At 44.5% G+C, this 22,613-nt stretch overlaps 1 protein-coding gene across 1 annotated transcript in view; it reads left to right on the top strand.

Moving 5' to 3' along the window:
* Window positions 1-1,066: 1,066 nt before the first annotated feature.
* LOC104614941 (phospholipid-transporting ATPase ID-like) overlaps window positions 1,067-22,613 on the top strand; it is a gene marked incomplete at its 3' end in the record, with an annotated part of 59,638 nt that continues 38,091 nt past the window's right edge. Inside the window, exons 1-4 of the mRNA XM_010285245.1 lie at window positions 1,067-1,136; window positions 1,283-1,314; window positions 5,519-5,645; window positions 20,191-20,249. Coding sequence (XP_010283547.1) covers window positions 1,067-1,136; window positions 1,283-1,314; window positions 5,519-5,645; window positions 20,191-20,249 — 288 coding nt within the window. The remainder of the gene's footprint in view (window positions 1,137-1,282; window positions 1,315-5,518; window positions 5,646-20,190; window positions 20,250-22,613) is intronic.

The following is a 22,613-nucleotide window of genomic DNA, read 5'->3' as shown; positions in this document are numbered from 1 at the left end:
CATCATTAGCTAATATATTAAAATGGGGGGGAGGGAGCAGAAGAAAGTTCTAAGAAGGAGCAAAACTCCAGAATGAAGCGAGAACAAGGGGTTCTCCAAATATAGAGAAGGACCAAAATTAATCCAGATCCTTGTACTTTTGGTCGTAGGATAAAACATGGTACTTGTGGCTGTTGCTGTTGAGATGGGGTATGGGTGCTGAGAACATAAGAAATGGCTAGTGCAGGGGAAATTCCTTCTCATGTTAGATGCTTTTCAGTTCAAAATCATCTGAAAATGACCTGGGTCTTGAGGAGATTGGTCCTACATGCCATGTCCCATGTTGGTTGTTTGTGTGGGTACTTTATGTTGGAATTCAGATGCCAATTCAATGAATGTTGTCTCAAATAGGTGTAGCTTGGAAGCATAACCCTGGAGTCATCACATCTTGTTCTTCCTTCAGAAATTGCTTATCGTGGTATAGGGCCCTTTTCATTGTCACTCTGCACTTCAACCTTTGGAAGTACTGCAGTGTAGCCACTGGAATACTGCTGTTACAGCATCCAGGGTCCTCCATAGCTTTTGTCTTGACAGGACTTCAGAAAATTTCACCTTCTAGAAAATACTCTTTGGCAAAGCCTTGACTCCCATGCTACTATAATTAATCAGCTGATTAATGTGTTCAAGTGTTTGAGGGTAGGTTTGAAATTAATTCTAACTGTTCACATAAATTCAGTGGAAAAACACAGAAGATGAAGGAAAAAACAGAGATAAATACATATAGAAATCTTTCGGGTTAAACTTGCTCTTGGTCTCTGCAAGAAATTGGCACGTTCTCGGCAGGCATCACTGTCAATGCAACTTAAGGGAAGACTATGGTGATCTTGGAATAATTGCAATTCACAAGTATAGGGAAGCAGGAGGTAGATTAAAGTTGTAGTTGGCCCAGTTTTAGTCTTGTAGTGCATCTGGTAGGCTAATTGCCAGGGGACTGGCATATAGGAGGGCACTGTATTGTGGTGGGTCCCACAATTTGGGGAAAAAAAAAAAGAATGTTTGGTTCGTTGAAGGTGGGAGAACGTGTGGTATGGTCAGGAGGCTCATGAGAGTGCTGAGGGGTTTTGGCGAGGAGGACCCCCTGATGGCGGTGAGGCCAGGTGCGTGTCCTAGAGGCCAAGGGGAGGTCATGCTCTCAGGGATGAGCAAGCCCTGACGTTTCGGCGTTGATGCGATCCTCCAGCTGGCTGGAGGAAGCTCTGTGGTTGAGTTATGCAATTGTGCTCTATGAGGTTTTTCTCTGCAGAGTTTTTGCTGCTCACAACTATTGGAAAGCGGGTGAGGTGGAGCCTTCGGATCAGCTTGTAGGACAGTGTCTCTGGGTTTAAGGAGTCCTCACAGAGTCCAGCATTACAGACACAGAGAGAGGGGCTGCTTCTTGGAAATGGATCCCTTACCAAGTTCATCCTTTTTTGAAGGAATTTGATATGTTGGACTCTTTTACTTGTGTGGCTTCCTTTCGAAAGCTTCCGCGTCAGCAGGAGGTAGGTAAGGCGAGTAGCAACTGCCCCTGGAATTAACTGGGGTGCCCCAAGCCTAGGTGTTCTGCTTTTACGCTTTACTCTTTCACAGCTTGTTGTGCTGAAGCATTTTATTTTTAAGGGAGCTACTACACTCTCCCTATCTACAGGAAACAGAATTAAAAAAAAAAAAAAAAAAAAGAAAAAAAGGAAGAATTTGGCAAGGGGCCAGGACCAGTGGCTGAAGTAAGAAGTAGGGAACTCAGGGTAAGTTTAGTTAGCAGGACGTTGCATGGCAGAGTGGGTCTACGTTGGATTTTAAGGGGCTCGGAGACAAGCAGGCGATGCCCATTTCACAGTGAAAAGAAGCTTTGCGTTCTTAGATGAACGTCCTGGCACTGCGACTACGAGCGGAGCTGTCGGTCTTGGGAGGGGATAAAGTTGCGTGTAAATGAGAAGAGAGGAGTGTACCAGAGTGCTATGGAGGGCAGAAGCTTTGTTGCTGTGACTTTTACAAGCCTTCAAGGGTAAGACTCAAAGCTTTCCTTCCGCTTGTTTGTTTTCTCTCTCAGTTTTTGGGGGCAGAAAACTCGCTTTTTTTTTTTCCCCAGACCAGAGAGATTTGCAAAGCTTAATCAAAAGTGCTTGGGGTTGAGCTTTCTCCGTGAGTGAGCTGACAGACTTCTGGGTGAAGTGAGCTGAGCTGTGTTTGATTTCAAGCAGCAGCAGCCGCCCGGGGAAGCTGCTATTGTTCGCACGGTTTCGGGGGGAGCAGACCGCAGCCTGTTCGGGAGCTCGCTCTGCCTCGGCTGCTGATCGGTAACTTGAGCGTTGCAACTAACGCACCCAAAGGAGCTGGATGCAAATTTTTGACTGCCATTCTGGTGTCAATTCAAAGAGTGTTTTAATGAAGACAGATGGAGGATATTGGATCATTACTTTAAAACGTGGCAGATAACAGACCGAGTCTGTTTCCGAGCAATTATAGCTAATTGCATGGGCACATTTGAGCGTAGGGGTGGGAGCACACAGTTTTCATGGGGTTCTGTATGTACAGCTTGGAACAGCACCAAAAAATAGCTGGAGGGCTAGCTCACCTCATCCAGGATACCTCTTCAGGTATTTAAAAAGCTGGGGAGGTTTCAGCGGTACTTTGAAACTCTGTGCACTGAGCTAGTAGATTTAAACCGGAGTCACCTCTCCTTTTGAAAAACCTGATGCCAAGAGTGACCACTTATAGCTTCTTAAACTTATTCCAGGTTGAATTCAGGCAAATCTGATTTCAGCCCGGAAAGAGGGTTATTCTGGGATTAAAAACGCATGTTTCAGTTGTCCATCCTGCAACTTGCTTTCTGTGTTTCCCACCTGAAAAGCAGGGAGGTGTACAGAATATGCTACTCCCTGTTTTGCTCTTGAGGTGTTCCAGTACAAGAGGATGTAAGCAGAGGTGGGGAAATAGAAACGTTAACGTATTTCAATGTTGAAAGACTATTACTACTAATTATCTCTAATGGCTGAAATTTTTGTGTTTGCTTTCGATAGGGGAAAGCAAATGTATCGTACTCTTCGGAACAAAAAATTGAGCAATTTGATTGAAACAGCTAATACACCCAAAGTTTAAAGAAGGTCCTTTGCAAACATGCCTTTGCGTGGCACATTACAAGGTCTGTCCGTGCCCGGTGTGCCAGGCCTTTGCATTGCTCTTGCCAGAGCGTTAGCAAACATTGCGCCAGCTGTGATGTCCTTCTCTGCGATACCCGGGAGTCAACGCGACTCTCCTGCTTTAGCGCCTGACGTGCACGCCCTTAGCAAGCGTACCACTGAGGCGTGGAGAAAACAGGGAGTTTGGGGTCCTAATGTGTTTTAAACCTTTAATATCTTCCCAGTTGTGCCTCCAAATCCACCTTAAAGTCATATGTCTTCAGAATCAGGGGACTCAGATTTGGTTCATCTCACGGCATTTAACAGCATTGCTCCACTAAGAGCTCTAGGCAACACAGGCAGGCTTGAACCTTGTCTGTCGTGATGCCCAATGTTTGGGATCTACTTTCTCATATACTGAGCTACTGGTTGGATATTTAGTACTCTAGCATGCAAAAAAAGTTCTAAGACCTATGGGTATTTGTGATTGTTACATCAGCTGAATATAGATTTCTAAAAATTAACTTATAAATCTTGCTCACATGCAAAAACTGACCTGACATGGAAAGTAGGTGAGTGAAGGTGTGGTGTGCTTTATGAATTTTTACCTGGACTGGGCTATTTATGCTTTTTAGGGTGTATACATACCACACTATGTTTGGTGCAAACCTGGCTGGAGAAATCTTGTCCTCTTGCCTAATTCTCTTGGACTCTGTGTGCTTGTTTCTAGTATTACAGCACAATTTGCTGCCCTCTCAGATCTGTTCAAACCACTGCTTGAGCAGGAATTTCAGTCTGTACCGAACTACACCTCATGATCTGGATTAAAATAACCCTTCCAAAAACTATTGTATTTAACATGGATCATTTCACAGAGTCTGGGAAGAAGGTGATGGGAGCAGAAGCACCAAGTATTTTCTAATCCGTATTTATCTTCGAATCTGATGTATCGTGTAGCTATGTCCAAAGAAACTGGGCCAAGAAACCAGCCACGTTTTCCATCTGCAACATCTGCTCTCCATTCATCTGACTTGTGCCATGTCTTTCCTCATTTTGCTACTTACCACTGTGGCGGTGGGAAGTGCCTCCCTCCACCTCCAGCTTGCCGTACAGCCCTTAGCGAGCCACGGTTCTGGATTCAGCTATAGCCTTTGCAAATTCCACGTGCCGCAGCTCTCTGCAACCTGCGCTTCACGCAGGAGGGGCTTTGCAGTTGTGTTCTCAAGCCAAATCTGGCTCTTGTCTCTCTTAAATAAGGCTGAACTTGGTTTGCGAGAAAGCATGCCTTCCCTATTCAAGACCCATCAAAGTGGCTTATGTGGATATTAAAGTGCCCAGAGCCCATGATTAAACTGTCAGTAGCCATAAAGCAGTTGGATTGTCCTTGCAGAAGTGTAAGCCGTAGCTAGACAGTTTGTAGAGCACTGTCGGTACAAAAGCCTTCTATAGTGCGAAGGGATAACTTATTCGTAGCTTATATCCCCAAACCCCCATGAATGAGGAACTAGGAATTTGAGCTTTAAATCATTTTTGCTATAGGCTCTGGAAACATGGGGAAGTAACGTGTCTTGTTAAGCAGAGGGGTTGGATGATTACTCAAATGTTACAAGCCCCAGTTGATTACTGAACAGTGAGGGTATTGGGAGTAAACAGAAATGAAAAAAAAAAAAGAAAAAAGTGGAAAATGGAACAGAAAAAAAAGTCCAGAAGGGCTGACACAGACTGTAGGACTCAACTTGAGGAGATTTAAGCAGTGCTTCACTTTGCATCGGAAAATAGTTGGTGCCAGGGAAAATGAAGGCAAACAGGAAATTGCCTTTTTTCCTGACTATAGAAAGTTTTCATGTGTTTTATGGGTTTCCAATCAATTCAGGAATAGGAAGCTGTGAAAGTGTCTTACCAAAATCTGAGAAGTGCTTCATGCCACATGAAAATGAAACAAGAGAGAGAATTCTTTCCAGAAAGGGCACAGGGAAATTAAAATCATAGCAGTATATGTGAGTGACACGAGGCTGAAGACCCATCGTTGCAATTTTGGAAGGGAAATTGAATCTCAGATTTAAAAAACTGAGAGATATGTGAAGAAAACTGAACAAGGACATGAATTTTGATGACAAGTGGAATCTGGAGAAAAAAAATACCCTGAGGGAGATAGTTGATAGATACAGGTGCAAAGATGTTGGACCCTGCAGGTAGGATTAAGAGTCCAAAACACCCCAAGAAAAGGACCTGGGACTGAAAGGCAGGTGAGCTAAGGTCAGCCAAGAGACCACATCTGTCTGTAGAAGCTGTGGTAGCTAATACAACGGGAGTAGTACCTGGAGCACCACCAAAGGGACAACTCCACCATTGTTCGCTTAGCTTTGTTTTCACACTTGCAGCCGACGGTCAATGAACTATCAGACGGAAAACAGACACCTGGAAGTGCGAAGCTGTACTGGCACAAACTGGGCTGTGAGCTGGCAGGCACACACGGAAGCTATAGCCAGCGTGAGAGTGGCTTGCCAGGTAAAGGAGCATGAGGATTAGATGTGTGCGTCAATAACAAAGCAGCAAAGGAAGATATTGGCAATATTACGAAAATAAAGGGTACATCTTAGTGCAATAGGGGTGTGTCAAGCCCTTAATGCCATCGTGTGTGAGCCCATTGAATACTGACACATTCGCAAATGACGTTGTGGTTTGGGGAAGCCAGGAGTTTTGCGTAAAGAATCAGGTCAGCTTGGGAAGGATTCATAACTCCTGGGCTTTAACTAAGTATGCTATATCTGTGTGGTGGAAATGATGTACCAGAGAGGTAATTGCTACAACTGGATATGGCAAAGTTATCACCCACATCTGCCCTAAAAGACATAGTTTTATGGGAATGGTGAGCCTGTAAGGATATTTGTGCTGGCCATGGTGGTAACTTAAACTTGCTGCTGAGCGAAGATGTTAAATGAATGCAATCCTAACCAAATGCACTGAGAAGCTGAAGGAATTAAAGATGCCCTCCATGCCAAAATGGCATATTGTTGCAGTCTTGTTGTCATACTGCAGTCACGCCAGAAACCAGTGATTAAAGAATCAGTAATTAACAAAAGCCATGTGTCAGAGCTGAAGGAAGTTTCAGGTTTTTGTTTGTGAGACATGGAACTTAAGTCTATTGTTTGTTTCATGTTACTACTGCTGAAAGAAAACTTATAACCACCCTCTCTTCTCAGCTCTCCCACAAACATAAACATCCTTTTTTCCCCCTCTACTGAAATTATATGCCTTGTCAACTGAGTCCACAGCTGGGAGAGGTTTGGTAGTTGCATATAGTCTTCCTAAAACATATGGCAAATACAGCAAAATCCAGGGGTCAGCAGTATAGCCATATGATGATTACAACGAGCAAACCTTTTGAATCCTTGTGCTGCCAGTGGACAGTGATTATCAGACCTGTGGCTCTTGGTGCTCTAGGAAATCTGAGGTCTTTACCTCTGTGTGTGTGGGTAGCGTGTCTCACTCCTCCCACCAGTGTTTGGGGAGCTCTCAGTCCTAGTTAGGAGGGTTTTGTAAGACACAATACTAATTCTAAAACATGGAAGAAATGATGTTGAAAATGATAGGTGGAGGTCAGTTAGGGATGGAAAGTAAGGTTGGTCAGCAGGTTGAGAAAGCTTTAGGTTGTGACATTGAATATTGTAAGTAGTTTAGCTCCATGGACAGAGGTATTTTGGGGACAGGTGTTGCCTAAGCATTTGCTCTGGTGAGCAGAAATAATTGGATCTACATGAGTGAATAGAAAAAGGATCACGCTCCAGCACAGTGGGCGGGGGGTTCCCAAACAACGTGGTGAGTGGAAGGGAGCACTGAGCCGGGGCCGTGCTCTGCTCAGGGTGTGCAGCACTCAGCTGGCTAGCTGGTGTTTACCTGCTTGCTGTTTGCCTTATCTCAGGCTCATTGAATTGCAGCTGCTAAATATAACTTCGCTTTAGCATCTGGAATAGAGATCTGCGTAGAACTGTTCAACCTATGCAATGATTGTAGAGCTCTCCTTAAAAGTTTACCTTCATTTTCTGAAAAGACATGAAGCCCAAGCTTGCACCAGGCATGGTCCAGCGGTGATGCATCAGGCTTGCATTTGGGCAGTGGCATAGGCTGTATTCGCATTTGTGTGTTTCCAAAGCATGATATATTTGCTATAGTTGTCTCCTCAGACACCTTTGCCCTGCACAGATAGCATAGGATAAAGTGCAAATACTTCATTCTGTCACCTAGAAAACTTGTTCTAGATAGATTATGATTTCCTCAAACATCTCAGCTTGGCTCCCCTGGCCAGTTAAGCAACAGGTACAATGTTCTTATTGATTCAGGCTCCTGGTCAGCAAGGCGTGCTGAGCATCCAGCTTGTCTCATGCTCATGGATCTTTGCAGGCTGTCAGCACCAACATCACCATTAAGTCCTTTAAATAAACTGTCCAATTCTTGGAACACTGAAAGTTTCATTACTGACAGTTTTTGATGTGATTTTTTTTAATTCTCAATTCCTCTGCGTATCAGGATATATTCAGTGCCTTAAATGCATTTCTGGTGTCTGTTTATTGGCTTCTGGGCCAGGAAGTTTGCAGCCAGCAGGGGAGAAGTTTTGCTCAGAGCCGTACAGGCTAGTCCAGCCCAAACATGGAGGGTCATCAGCAGATAGGCAATAGTGTGAGCCAGCACGTGTTGAGCACAGGCACATGTACAGGAAATCAGTGTTTCCCACTGCTTCCCCCTCTTCAGGGAGGCTGATCTCACTCTGTTCCTCCGTACCTTAAGTACAAGCCCTGTGCCTGTATTTCTCCTTTTCGTATGTGGCCAAGGTCTCTCCTTTCAGTCTCTCTTCCACTGGCCCCTTCTTTGTGCCATGTCAGGAGATGAACAGATCAAAATGTCCAAGGTAAGGTAGCCCACACTGATGGGGTGCAGCTTGCAAACCTGCGAAGGTTTTGCATTTTAAAGCACACTACGTCATAAATTGTAGCTGTTGGCCATGGTGCTTAGGAGTTTGGTTCTCCCATTTTCTGGGCACAGAATTACATGTATGTGCTGCATCATGTCATGCTGCAGGACTAGAAACCCCCATTGTGAATTACCTTCTCTTTTCTCTTGCAGAAGTTCCATGGAGTTGGATTAAAATAAAGGTTTGGGATGTCTCTATTCAGGTTAAAATTTGGAAAGAAGAAATTGAAAGGTGAGTGCTGTCTCGTGATGCCGTTGTCATGAGTGACAAACTAAGGAATGTAAATACAGCACATGTGCGAGCCCTTGAGGTCCTGTTTGGGAGCACGTCTTACATCTGCAGAGCGGACATGGGAAGACAGACTTTCTTGTCTTTTCCTGCATTTTGTACTACCTTGGAGGAGTGCTGCGGAGTGTGTGCCAGTGAGTGGAGGAATATCTGCAACAGAACAGGCTGCAAAGTTTGTGCTCTGATGTGGCACATGACCGGCTTGAGGAAGTTGAGTTTTGGTGTTTTTTCTACAAGGATCTTTTGGGGGGAGTGGGTGGATGAGCAATGCATAGTGCCCTCTTCCAAGCAGTTTATAAACTATGCTAGAAGCAAGTTAGTGTTAAGGTCTGATGCAGTCTTTTGATGATGAAATATGTTGATGGCAGTGCCCCGGATATTCCCTTCAATGAGAGGTAGGAAGAAGAACAAAGTACAGAGACGCACCCTGAGAGCACCCCAAAAGCTGCTGAGGGGAACACTAACTCTGGAGGAGAAACCAGACCCCACATGATTCCCTTCCTGTGAGCTCCACATGGCACCCAAATAAATGGGTGTGGAGCTAGGGAGCAGGCATCCTCTGCAGCACAATCCTCACCAGACTTTGCAACAGAAATCCCTGAAGAGCTCAATGCTTGGAATAAGTCTAACAGGAGGGCTACTAGCATATTCTTAAAGAAGGCCAGCTTCCTACAGCTTCTTAGGGTGCGTCTTCATTAGGCTTTGCAGCAGGAGCCACTGAACTGAGTCTCGTGTTTTGTCACTTCACCTCCAGGCCCACGGTGCGCTCTCTGGATTCAGGTCCACAGACACTGTGAAGAGGGAAAGTCTCTAAGCTTTCCCTTCCAGGATGTTCCTCCCTGTATTTGATGAACACAGAGATTACTGCCCTACTCACATTTTGACAAGAAATTATTTTTTTCCCAACCTCTCTGAGCTCAGAAGACTGAATAGCTTTTCCCCAAGGGTTTATTTTTGCAATTGTGCTGCTGTTTCCCATTCCTGGCACGGGGCAGACCATGAGCCCTGGTGTTAAGACAGGGGCATCCGTTTGCTGCTCTGATAGTCCCAGGAGAGGAGGTTGTGGTTGCTCCCGGGAAAGGATCTCTGCCAGCCCGAGGTCTCTTTCTCCAGCTTGGCTTTGGAGATGAGGGAGCGCAGGCTTGCCTGTGAGCCACTGTCCACCCAGGGCATCCCCTCTCGTCGAGCAGTAGCAGTTCTGCCCGTCAAAAGGGTTATGCCACTATATTAGGAAAATTGTGGTTCGCCTGGCCCTGTATCCGGGTTTCAGCAGAGAAATGTTCATCCCCCTCTTCAACGAAGTGTCTAAGAAACTCAGATCTTCCTAGATGTAAAAACCATACTTTCATAGGGAAAAATAATTTATTTTCACATTTTATGTGCTTTTGATCACCAGTTCAAAACCAATGAATTCAAACTGGAGGAAGTTCAGAGAAGGATAAGGGAAGCTGTGGTGATCAGAGAATGAGGAGCTTCCGTAACAGGAAGCTAAAAGAGCATTTTTTTCCTCCTCTTTTATTTTTAATTCTTTTGCCTTGCAGCCCAAAAGCTGAAAGGGCTATGATTGCTCCTTGCAGACATTTCACTGGAGTAAATGCCAGGGTTGAAGTGCTATTTTAATCCAACAGTTTATAAGACTTTGTATTTGGAGAAATCCGTAGGACTGTCCTGTCTGAGATCAGGCAAGGCTCTTCTGGGGGGAACATTCCATGCAATCATCTTGGAGGGACAGTACTGCTCATGGAAAGACCATATTTCTATTCCAAAAACAAAGCTGGATGACAGTTAACCTTACTAAAGAGCCATGCTCGTGGTATAACTCTCATGGGAGTGAATGGGTTACCTAAAGCATCAGCTGCTGAAACTGGGATCAGGATTGCTCCCATGAGAACCAGTAATACTTTGCTGTTTCTTCCCAGCGCGACTTGGCTGTTTCCACATAACCTGAAATGCAGGCAAAATTGGGATTTTTTTCAGGATAGGTATAGATTAACAATTCAGGTTACATGGTCTAAATTTCTTGGAGATAATAGTCAGTTTTTATAGTTCTATGTTCTTTATACAAGGAATCGGGGATGTAAAAACTAATCTTGACAGAGCAGTAATGTGTAGTGTCATGTCAGGCACACAAATACTGTTGGAGGAAACCAGTTCCCAGATGACTGAACCTTAGTGAAGCTCTTCAAGCCAAAGTGGGTAAATACATCTGAGATGAGCAGCAGTAGTGTTTCCGTGGAAAAGATGCCCAAAATCTTTTACACTAAGGTTTAACCTACCATGAACATCGATGAAACAGAGAGGAACGGGGACACTTTTTGCTCATGTAGTCTGTGGGAAGAAATAAGGATTGTGCCTTGGTGATGGCTGACAAATGTGGACTATCTCTGGTCACTGACTTGTTCCCATGGCAGCTTAACTCAGCCCTAGAGCTTCATACGTCGAGGATGGGGATGGTCAAGTACTATCTATGAAACAAGCAGAAACAGGGAACAGGGAGAGCTCATCTACACAAGTAACCTTATCTCAAGGTGTGTGCTTCCAGTTGATGGAAAGAACAGTCATTGCTGCAGCGTCATCTCCCTAAACCCAGCCTAGGGGCACCGTGAGGGGAAGAGGAAGGATATAAATTGAGCCAGGGCTTCTGAAAACTCCATTGGGTTTTCCTTCTTGCTGCTAAGCACATCCTGCTCTGCAGGGCAGCTGCTTTTTGAGCAGCCAGGCCCTGGGCAGAGCTTGGCAGGGTTAGCAGCTCCCTATGGAGAAGGCAGCCCAAGACTGGCTCTACAGACATAAAACTCATCTGCCTTCTGGGACTCCCATCTGATAGGAAATGTGTTACCACAACAGACATTGAGTATGAAAAATACACTTATTTTTCCATAATTTCCCATGAGGGAAATAACTGTGAATTGAAAAACTTCTCAAAGTTTGTTTCAGAGCTGTATTTATGTTTATGATTTTTACATCACTTCCTATCACTGCGTATCGCTGTTATTAACAACATGTGCAGTTGTGTCAAGCTGCGGCATTACCAGCATGTCAAGGACATACTGTTTTCTAGTAAAGGAAATTACATGTGCCAGCCAGCCCCTGTCAGACCAGTTTTTAAAATAAAAACAAATTGCTATTTCAGCTGCTTTATTTGGCATGCTGATATTCGTCAAAATATTGTGAACTACTGTTCCTAAAATCCAGGATAGAAAGTGATATAAAATTCTAAACCAAATTTGAAAAAAAAAATCCAAAATGAAGAACAGACAATTTCTACTGCTAATACATTTGAAATATCCACACTTTCACTCTGAAGTGGACTGAAAACAAACATGAAATGTTAGATGCTTCTTGAGAAATAACCCATTGCAAGGCATTTCTGAGATGTGATCAGTCCCCACCCGTTGCCCACAGCCAAGGCAGGTGGGTGAGACATCTCCAGGAGGACGAAGTGAAAGACAGACCAGAATTGGTATTATTGCAGGAGATGGGAAAAGGTAGAGATGAGGCAGCCTCTGTCCCTTCCCAGAATAACTTAAAAGGGAATATGTTCTGTTTTAAGGTTATCTAGCACTTTTTCCAGGCCTGTGTCCCAAGAGTGCTGTTTGACCATAAGTGTTGTACATGCCAGGCAAACCTGAGGCACCCTTTTGGAGATCTCTTCTTGTTTTTTTTCTCTTTGTGGTGACAATATCAAATACTGCTTTTAGAAAAGGGCAGAATCTGATATTGAACTTTACCTTCACATTAAAAATTTACTGGACCTGAGGCAGAAATAATTCCAGTTGACTCCCAAGATTTTTGATTTCAGACCTTGCATCTGCTGTATGAAAATGGAGGTATGTCAGTACACCACCTAAGTGGGCCCTCTATTAGTAATGCCAGAAAAAAAAAAAATTTGCATTAATACCAGGGACATATGAAATGTTTTACCTGTGTGGGAAATTCCAGTTGCCATGTAGTGTTTGTTTAGTGCTAGCAGGAGGCTGAGCTCAGTACCAAAGACACAATCCATCACCACAAAAGTGTATTTCTTGCATTTAATTTCTTCAGGATGAAGGAGGATTCTTGTTCTTTCAAGGGAAAAAGACATAATAAAGAAGATCTTCATTTAATAATGGACAAACAGGCAGGAGGGAATAGGGCTAAACCCATTTATGGTGGTGTCTCTGAATAGACTTGCCGCAGGTTTTTTTAAATTAAATCCCTCACACTCGGTCCTAGCTACTCCATTACAGACATGAAACTGCATGTGATTGACAGCATAAATCCTGTCCAACCACAGCAGCCGGAGAGGCTTTGTAAAGGAAGGGGCATCTACACTTCAAAAATGTGCAGTTTTGTAACATGGAGCCCTGGAGAGCCCTTCCCTTGAGTCAATAATTAAAAACACGTTTATTTGCCAGGCAGCTGGGCACGTTCCTACTCCAAGCAGGGCTTGGCTGTGACCTTCCCCTTCTCCCTTCCCACCCCACCAGGTTCTCGCCGTTCCTCCTGCCCCAGCCACGCTTGCTGCATCCTGCCAGGCTCTGGCTGTGGTTCAGGGCAGGGATGGGCTCTGGTTTCGTGCCGCAGAGCAGCCGGCACACCGGCACCAGGCAGGTGACGGCGTCAGGTTGACACTCAAGTAATGAGGGTTTGGCTTTCGCCTGTGTCCCAGACTGGCTGTGAAATGTAGATATTTAGCTAGTGTGAGCCTCAGACCTGTCTTACGGCTCTTCCCTTCACCCACCTACGCTCTCATCCATAGTAAATGTTGAGCTTGTTGGGTAAAGTTCCATGGCTTTGGTTTTGGGTAGAGTTCACTCGGTGCAGCTCTGATCCCAGCAAGGCACTGCTGTATTATGAATATGAAACCCTGTGATATCACTGCTATAAAAAAATAACGCTGTTTTCTTTAAGCCAACGGTAGGGACTCTACCCAGGTAAGGCACCTGCAAATTGAGAAACTTGTCGCATCGTTCCTTCATCTCTCACAATTGCAAAAAGGGGCAATTATTGCTTTAAGGTGCAGGGAGATTTTGGCTATTAGCTTGTACAATAACCTCCCTCGGAGCTGCGATTTTAGTTGCCCAATGACTTACAATGACTTGCACTCTCCCATGGAGTGCCTTTCAATGAACACTGTAATTCTCTTTTTTGAGGGTAGGATAGAAGTACCAACACATCATGGCAGGTTTCAGTAACAGTCCAGCAAAGACCAGAAACAGGGTTTGTGAAGAGATGGGTGATCTCCTGGGTGCTTGATGCGAGGTGGCACTGGTGCCGTTGCTGAGAGGTGACACCAAAAGCTGGGTCACACAGTGACAATGAGGTGCCCAAAAGCAGGGTCAACAAAAGTAGAAGGTAGATGGAAGAGGAGGAAGTGAAAGGAGACACATCGTGAGATTTGAAACAAAGAATGTGCTGCGACTGGTGGAGGTCTTCTGAGACTGCTTATAGCCTGTTGCAGGAATGACCTGAATTACGGTCTCAGGAAGGTCAGATATGTGCCCTTGGGAGCAGCATAGCTGTATTACAGCTTTCACAACTTGGTATTGAAAAGGTTAATCGCTTTGCTAAGAGCCACTCTGGAAGGAAGGCTGGGGGGATGAGTCCAGCTCCCAGATGCCACTCTTTGTAGCTGGTCCAGGGCAGCATTTGTGCTCTTGAGGTCGCTTGTTTAAAGGGTGGAGTTGAGGTTATTATTTTTACAGAGTTTTTCTTGTCTCTGTTCTGTTGTCAGGCTTAGTTGCACCGGCACTCCCCTAATTGGGCTGTGTTTGTTTCATGCATGAGGTATCAGGTTTGTATATGACTTGGCAAAACCAGGCATATCTTAACCTCCTGTTTCTTGGAGCCACAAGACCTAATATCTACAAATTTTTTCCAACAGCCTGTTTAAAGCATTGCTCTTGGCACATGCTCTTTAGCATAAACCAGAAACAAATTTCCAGGCTGTCTAACCAGATCTTTCATCTAACCTTTTGCAGGACTTTTCCATGCAGCCGTCCTAAGTGGAGAAGTCTGGTGGGCTGGCCAGTTACATTTATAGCTGATTTTTGGCATGCGTTTAATTTTATTAAATACAGATGTTATTCTGTGGTTTAGTTCCTAAATGTGTCTGCCTGAGAAAACAGCCACTTTCCCAGTGACTTGGTCTCAGTGGTTAGACCAAGAACTGGGCACTAAGCCATATTTATGTATGCTGAGTTTCCACTGATGAATAATTTAAAATAGTTTTCAGTGGCAGTGAAATGATAACTTGGAGCACAAATCCCATTCCTTATTTCCAGTGATTTGTTACTGCAGTTTGCAGAAGCAGAAAGTTTGAGTTGCTTGGAGATATAAAAAAGTTTCAAGAAATGAAAAACTTCTCATCTGATAGCCCTTCAGGTTTCCCCTCCCTTTTTCCTCAATGCTTTCAGAATCAACAGGGCATGATAAGACATATAATGTCAATAACAGAGCATGCTGGATCTACAGCCAAAATACCCTGAGCAGTGGTTTCCAGGCAAAGCTGGTGTAATGCTTGACTTTCTCTAACTTTTTGTTTATTGTGATCATCCAAGAGGCTTCATTTCTGTCCAAACAGTTCCAGAAACAAGTAAGAGTTGTCTGGTCTATGATAGTTGAGAACTGCTGTTTTAGGAGGCACAGCACTAGGCCCTCACAGTCCTCCGTTGGTAAAAATAAAACCACTGAGGCACTGTTGCCCTGTGCATGTGGTCTGTGGTGGTTCTCCTTTGGTGTAGCCAGAGGACAGAATGTTCTGCTTGCTGATGTTGTTGGATGAGGCACCCTTTGTAATTCGTTGTGGTTGTTCTTGCTTTAGCCAAGAGTATTTAAGGAAAGTTAAAATCTTGCCACTAGAAATTAGCCTTGTATTGTGGCCTTTAGGAACACTGCCCCTGAGAGGGATGGATGGCTATGGCAGGCCAGAGAAATCTGGTTCAAAACTGAACCTGCTGGCTGTTTAGTTTTGAACCAGATTCATAGCTATCTGGGGCCTTCAGAAATGGGTTGTCCTAGAAAACCTGCCCTTAGGTACCATAAGATCAAGCATAGGAGGTCAATGCCTCGAGTGACTTCCACTTGCTGTTCTGTTTCACATGGCACTGATTCATGTTTCTGTGCCATTCCTAAGCTGTTTGAAGCTATTTGTGTGTTTCACATAAAAGCCATTACTCTTAGAGAGTGCCTCTTTCACCATGGTGAGAAGCCAGGCTCCTTTCCTACAGGAGCAGATGCACACGGTGGTTTCTACGAGCATTTGAGATCCTTGAATTCAAATGCACATCAAGCACCTCTTCCCCCAATGCACCGACCCTGGGGCAGGCTGAGGAAGGGAGAGGGCTCCTCACTCCCCCACTGAGCCCTGGGAAGAGCAAAGGACCTTGCGGCATGTCCAGCTGCTGCCAGCAGCACCTGGATTTCTGTTTCAGTGTGCAGTCCCCTTGAGGGTTGCCTATGAGAAACAGAAAGTCACTGAGGACTTTAGAGAATCACAGAATCTTTGGGTTGGAAGGGACCTTTAAAGGCCATCTAGTCCAACCCCCCTGCAATGAGCAGGGACAGCTTCAACTAGATCAGGTTGCTCAGAGCCCCGTCCAACCTGACCTGGAATGTGTCCGGGGATGGGGCATCTACCACCTCCCTGGGCAACCTGGGCCAGGGTTCTTACCACCCTCAGTGTGAAAAATTTCTTCCTTATATCTAGTCTAAATCTGTCGTCTTTTAGTTTAAAACCATTACCCCTTGTCCTATCGCATCAGGCCCTGCTAACAGGTCTGTCCCCATCTGTTGTAGAAGCCCCCTTTAAGTCCTGGCAGCCTGCAGTAAGGTCTCCCCGGAGCCTTCTCTTCTCCAGGCTGAACAGCACCAGCTCGCTCAGTCTTTCAAAGAAGAGCCTCTCAGAACCTTCCCTGTGACCCTGAGGCTTTGTCCTGGGGGTCATGTGCTGGCAAGGGAATAGATACCCGAAGGGCTCCAGCCCAGATTAGCAGTTCTGGATGTCTTCCTGCCTCTCTGGCCATCATGCGTTTCCACAGCTCCTTCTGGCAAGGCAGCTGGGCAGACCTGCTGGCTATGAGCAGCACGGACAGTGTTGTCCCCTGCCTGCTGGTTCCCCTTCCCAGGACCAGCACGGGCTCTGCGAGCGTGCCTCTGTAGCCCAGTAGCTTTTCAAGCTTTGTCATCTATTCCTATTTACACTAAAGCTGTTTATCTTTTCTGTGGCGTTTATTCCAGGACTAGACTTGGAGCCCCTGGGGAGGGGATCAGAGCAGCGCTTACTCTATGGGAGGAAATGTGCGAGTGTTGGGAAGTTCTGTTTTTAACAAGTAGCTTTATCTTTCGTCTGCTTTGATAATACTGGTTGCTCTCAGGAAAATTCTTGAAGGGTCACATAACACAATAGTTGAAGCCCTGCAAGCCTGGACTTCTTGAGCTTTGCTTCTGTTTTCCGCTGAGACACTGGACAAGTTACTCTGATCTCTCTGTACATTGTTGTACCCATTGTGAAAGATGAGAAAAATGTGTCTGAGGAAAGCAGTGAAGGATTAAGCACTTTGAGGGTCTTGAATGAAGTCTCTGTGTTGGTCTGAACCAGCCATTTGGGGTGGGCAGATGGGAGCTGAATTGGAAATGCCTGACAGAACTAAATGTGATTGAAGAAAGGGAAAAGCACATTTACCTGCTAACATAGCTTTAAATTAGTAATTAGAGATCTTGACGAAAACAGCCCACGGAGAGAAAAAAAAAAAAGGTGATGTGAAAAAGGGCTTAAAAATTAGGGGTGCTGTGTTATTTATAGGGTTATTGGAGGGAAAGGAGGAAGGGTAGCAGTTCAATGCACTGAATATCTTAGATGCTTGCTAATGCAAGAGTGAATAAACAGGAAGAACTAGATGTTTTAACACATCATTTAATAGGTATAATAGACACGTGCTGGGATAACTCATGATGCTGGAATATTAATAGAAAAGAATAAAGCTTATTCTGAAAGGGTAACAGAGGTGGCAAGGGAAGAGATGTTTTCCTTGTATGTTCATGTGCTCTGAGATCCAGTGTGAAGAAAGAGATGAACAAATCGCAGATCTCTGAGTAATGCTACAAGTGTAAAGAACAGAGGCATAGCAAACCATGAAGGGCAGTCTTTTGTGAAAAAAATGATATATAGTTTCCTGAGGGACAGGGCATGATGAGAAATGAAGAATTCTAGTTATGCAGAGGCAGAGTTGGAGAGGAGCGTAGGGGAACACGACCCGTTCAGCTGGCATAGTGTTTTGGTGCAGAGGTGGGTAAGATTTTGGAGCTAGAGAGGAGGCTGTTCCAGAACTGATTCCCTCCAACCGGGAGTAGCTGGCTGGTCCTGTGAAAGCAGGAGGGAGCATAAACAGGAATGGTTATGAAATGATGATATGATATTTAGGACAAAATGACAATAACAAGGTGTTTAAAATGGACTTCAAGAAGGAAATCTTCAGTAAATATGAAGAACTAGTAACTGAGATCTCATGGGAAGGAAGTCTGGGGTGGATGGAGAATTAAGCAGATCCATCATTTCCTTAAATACTTGATATTAAGGGCACAGGTGTAAGTTATCATCTTTCAGGGAAAGTCTCAGAAGGGTGAGTGAAATGGTGAAATTGCAAGATTTTCATTAACTTCAGGTAGAGAAAGGGTGCTTCTCGAAGGTGCAAAGCAGATTGTTTTATCCAGCACAAACTGTGTGGCAAAGGCTCAAAGTCAGAAAAAGTTGTCGAGGACTTAAAGGGTAATAAAAGTTGTTCTGTAAGAGTTGGGTTCTCTAGCGTTCTGTAACCCTTCTAGCAAGAGGGAGATCAAAGATGGTTTTATGTCTGCTACTCAGTGAAAAAAGCCTAGCAAATAATGATAAGAAACTGGGTTGGGAGGGGGGTTTGGGGTTTTTTTTCTTTAGACATGTAACATAATAGTTGCCAGAAACAGAGGAGAAGGGGGGATTTGGGCCCAGAATAGAGAGGGAATAGGTTAGCTAGGTAAGGTAGAGTTTCTGGTGCAGAGACAGGAAAAGTTCAGACAACCTGGAAAAGAGCAAGCATAGCATCTATCTTGAAAAAGGGGAACAAGAAAAGCTGAGCAATTATAGCTATATTGGCTTCACTTCTTGGGTAAAGGTTAAAACAACCCAACAAACCACTTCAAAGTAACTAGAAGTGTGCGTGTGGGGAAGAGATGATTAACAGTCAACAGTCCTGAAAAACTGCATCAAGCCAAAATTAATTCTGTTTTAGTGGTAGCCAGAGGGCTAGAGAAAAAGCCTTAGATAGATGTCATGTATCTTGACTGTCACTTATGGCATTTTTACAAGTAAACTGGAGATACCTGCTCAAGATACAATCATCATGTAATGAGTACCAGACATTTCAGAAAGAAAAATACACTGACAATAGTTATCAATGACTGATTATGAAACCTGAGAGATTCATCATGGATGTATCCTGAGTCTGGTATTCAATACTTTCTTCTACATCTTGGCTGTCTGAATAAAGAACACACTTAGTAAATCTGTGAATGGCACCACGCTGGCAGGAGCTACAAGCACTCTGAAAGATAGGATTAGAATTGACTAGTTGGAGAAATAGTCTAAAAAATTTGGATGCAGTTCATCAAGGACAAATGAAAGATTTGTACTGCCTGATGAGGCATTGGCTCTGCCAGAAAGGATCTGCCAAAATGGATCATATTTTGGAATGCTGTCAACTGTGTGCTGGTGGTACATACAGATATTATTTTAAATTACTTCTAGGTGAATTCCCATGTCAAATATGCATTGCCTACAAGATAGATGGAGTGTCCCTTTTGCTCCAGTCAGATTTAGTCTGCTGCAAACTGTGGCCCATTTTGGCCACTGTGCATCCAGAACGAGATGAACTAGCTGGAAGTTCACTGGAGTGCAGCAAGAGTGATGCTACTTCTGACAGACTGACCCGTAAGAAATAACTGAAGAAACTGGAGTTGCTTACACTTGGGAAGAGAAGACTCCAGTAAGGCATAATGGCCTTCAAAACATAATGAACTCACCTGTGCTCTGTGTCCTTGGCAAGTAGTACAAGGAATTGAAGGGGAGCAGAAGAGCACTTTTGACCATCCCAGGAGAAGATACAATTTATTTAAATTGCAGTAGTGACTTTTATGTTAGACAATGGGGGAAAAACTCCCCCAGGGCAAGGATGCTGCAGTCCTTGAATAGGCAGTCTAAAGAACAACCATCATTGGATCTTTCTAGGACATTTATTGGGAGGGACAGGCACGACCCTGTCTTGAGGTAGAGGATACATTTGATGACCTTTTGAAATCCATTCGAGTAGTTTTTGATTTCTACTTTTGACCTATGATGGTGATGTTCCATCTGTGGGATGATGCTAGGAGATGCACTTGTACTGGAGGAAGGGCACTAACAGTAGGCGGATGGCAACATCTCCAGAGACTTTAGGAGGAACAGATGGAACAGGACAGAAATAGTGAGCATCACTAGTTAAGCGGTAATTCTTACCCAGGAGAAGCTGAACAACCTGTAAAACCAGTGCTGGCACTGCCGTGGGTTGTGAGTAGAGAAGACTTGGAGTATGGGCTTAGTGTGCTATGGTACCAGCCCATGTGCTGCTCTATCAGTGTCACCAGCCTCTTCAATTCCCTGACATGGGGCAGCTAGTCCAGAGCACAGATTCTCAGTGACAATACCTTTTAGGAGCTCTGTTTGCGTTTTCTGATGCTGTATTCATACCTGTATTGACTCTGCTTACCTTCAAGGATGTCTGATGTGTTTCCTCTTCTTTACAGAGGAGGAGAGACAACTTCAAGCAAACAACCGGGATTTTAATCTGCAGTTTGAATATGCTGTAAGTAACCAGCATATGTTGTTTCATGCAGATGTAGCCACAGATGTAGCTACATCTGCTTCATGTCTTGAATGTTGTTTCAAGGGGGTGACATGACTGCATGCTAGCCATGACTCTGCAAACAGGGCAAAGGTGCCAGATGAACCATCAGAGATGGTTCATTGCTGAGTCAGCCACAGGGAACTCTGCCTTTGGAGTCAACCCTGCAAATGGGCAGTTGAAGGAGGTCTGATGCTGGAAGAGCATAACACAGTGACTTTACACACTTCCAGAAAATTATTTGTGAGTCTAAGCATTTGCAGGATCAGGCTCCAAGGCCTTTCAATAATGGAACCTGGGGGGAGTTTTCTGTTGGAAACCTGTCTCCATTTAAAGTAAAACATGAAAGGAAATGTGTCAGTTCCTCAGCTCTTGCAGTGAAATCCTCTCTGGCAGGAAGGTTTTGAATCTGGCCCTTGTGGCTTCCTGCCAGCTTTATTTCCAGCTCCTTAACCACCCGCTCGTGTTCACATTGTGCCATAAAATCTGTGACTCCAAGGAGCACCTTGACACGGGTTGGCTGTGACCCAGGTCTGCCAGGCTATGGTGCCAAGGAACTCCTTGGGCAACGCAATTTCCAAAGCTTGTGGACCATGTGCTGACGCTGTGTGCAGAGGGGGGTAGCTCAGCTGCTAGACCTGTACTCCTTGGCTGCAGGGTCATTTCTTCGGTGAGGCAATCCTGAAGCTGGGTCCTTTCAAAGTGTTTGCAGCTGCCAATTAATACTGAAATGAATTTTGTGAATTTTGTCCTCTGCATATCTGAATTCCAGTGGTGAAATTCATCCTTCAGTTTTACTCAGGAGGTCCCTTCAATCATGTTTTCATTTAGGAACATCACAAGTATTTTCTCGATAAGAACTGAAAAAACTCAACATTTCAGAACACTATAATTTCTCGTGAGATAGATAGAAAGTCTGACTTGCCAACAGCTTTGACTAAAGATCCTAATGTAGCTGATCTGTTGGCAACATGAACTGGGAGGTTTTCAGTGGTTGCCCTTCATCCATGAACTACCCAACACAGGTTAGAGACTTCCTAGGTCCAGAGCTGCTGCATGTGTCCTGAATATGAAATGCATTGTAGTTAACATATATAAAGGACTATGCAGCATGAATGCCTTATTCAGCCTGGTGATATGAGACTAGGAAAGTGCACTTGATTTGTACAGAACCTGTTAGTAGCTTACTGGGGTAGGTATTGCTGCTATGCACAGATTTTTAATCTTTCATTGAATGATTGCAGGGTAGACTATGTGCAGCAGTGGGGCAGGAAAGCAAGAGGGAGGTGAACAATGATGTCAGGTTAGAGAGAATAAGCAACTCTTCTGCTTCTGAGCCTATTTCTGTGAAAAGCCATTCATAAGGCTGACTTTGCATGTCACTGCTTCCCAGCTGATTGCTTACTTGCCCAAGGATCTGCAAATAACCAAAATAACCAAAATTAAGGAGAGGACTGTGAAAGCTCTGGAGGCTTTCCATAAGAATCTATTGATTAGGTGTGAAAGTGGAGGCAGCCAAAAAGCCAGCTCAATATAATCTGTTAAAACTTGGCAGTGCATTTCAGTAATCCTACCTCTCATTATAGTCAGCTGTGGCTCATGATTTCTGGAGTCCAGTGTAGACTGAGGCTTAGGAAATCCAGAAAATTGTCCAGAAAGAGCCAAGCCTTGAAATGGTGAGTAAGTGGTGAGGTACTAAAAGACTTTAGGTGGTGATGCAAACACTGCCCTAACAGTACAGCACTGCACATCATGTCCTGGGCTGCTTATTTCCAAAAAGTCCTGGCAAAATTTCAATTTACTAAACCCACATTACCATGGTGTATGAAAAGGACTAACCTTGCTCATAAATTACTTTAGATCCCGTGCTATAGATGGCTGGCTGCATTTGGAGATGGCAAAAAGGGACATAGGTACCCTCCCATCAACATATGCATGATGCTCCTGAAACTTAGCTCTTCCAGTCCTGTAGTCCACCGCCAGGGTCAAACCTGGGATCATTCCTCACACTCAGATTTGTCTGAATGCGGTGGGGTTGCATTGCTAAGTACTAGGATGGGGTTCAAGGGGACTGAGACTGTCTGGATGCTGGAGCCTGCCCTGGGGTGCTCAGGCACGGCAGCTGATACGTTCAGTTGTCTCTCAGCATGCCGGTATTTTGTGGATGGGGTAATTTCTGTCTCCTGCAGCCACAGTCTTCCCTCTCCTCAATATGTCTTCCAACCCTCACGTATTTAATTTGACCTGCGTACGAGCGAACAACAGAATCATTTAAACAGTCTGTGCTTCATTGCGCAGCGCAGCTCTTTGGGACAGGAGGATCTG

This window comes from Phaethon lepturus, unplaced genomic scaffold (genome assembly GCF_000687285.1).
Source record: "Phaethon lepturus isolate BGI_N335 unplaced genomic scaffold, ASM68728v1 scaffold56554, whole genome shotgun sequence".
Taxonomy (NCBI): Eukaryota; Metazoa; Chordata; class Aves; order Phaethontiformes; family Phaethontidae; genus Phaethon; species Phaethon lepturus.
This window is presented reverse-complemented; position numbering and strand designations above follow the sequence as displayed.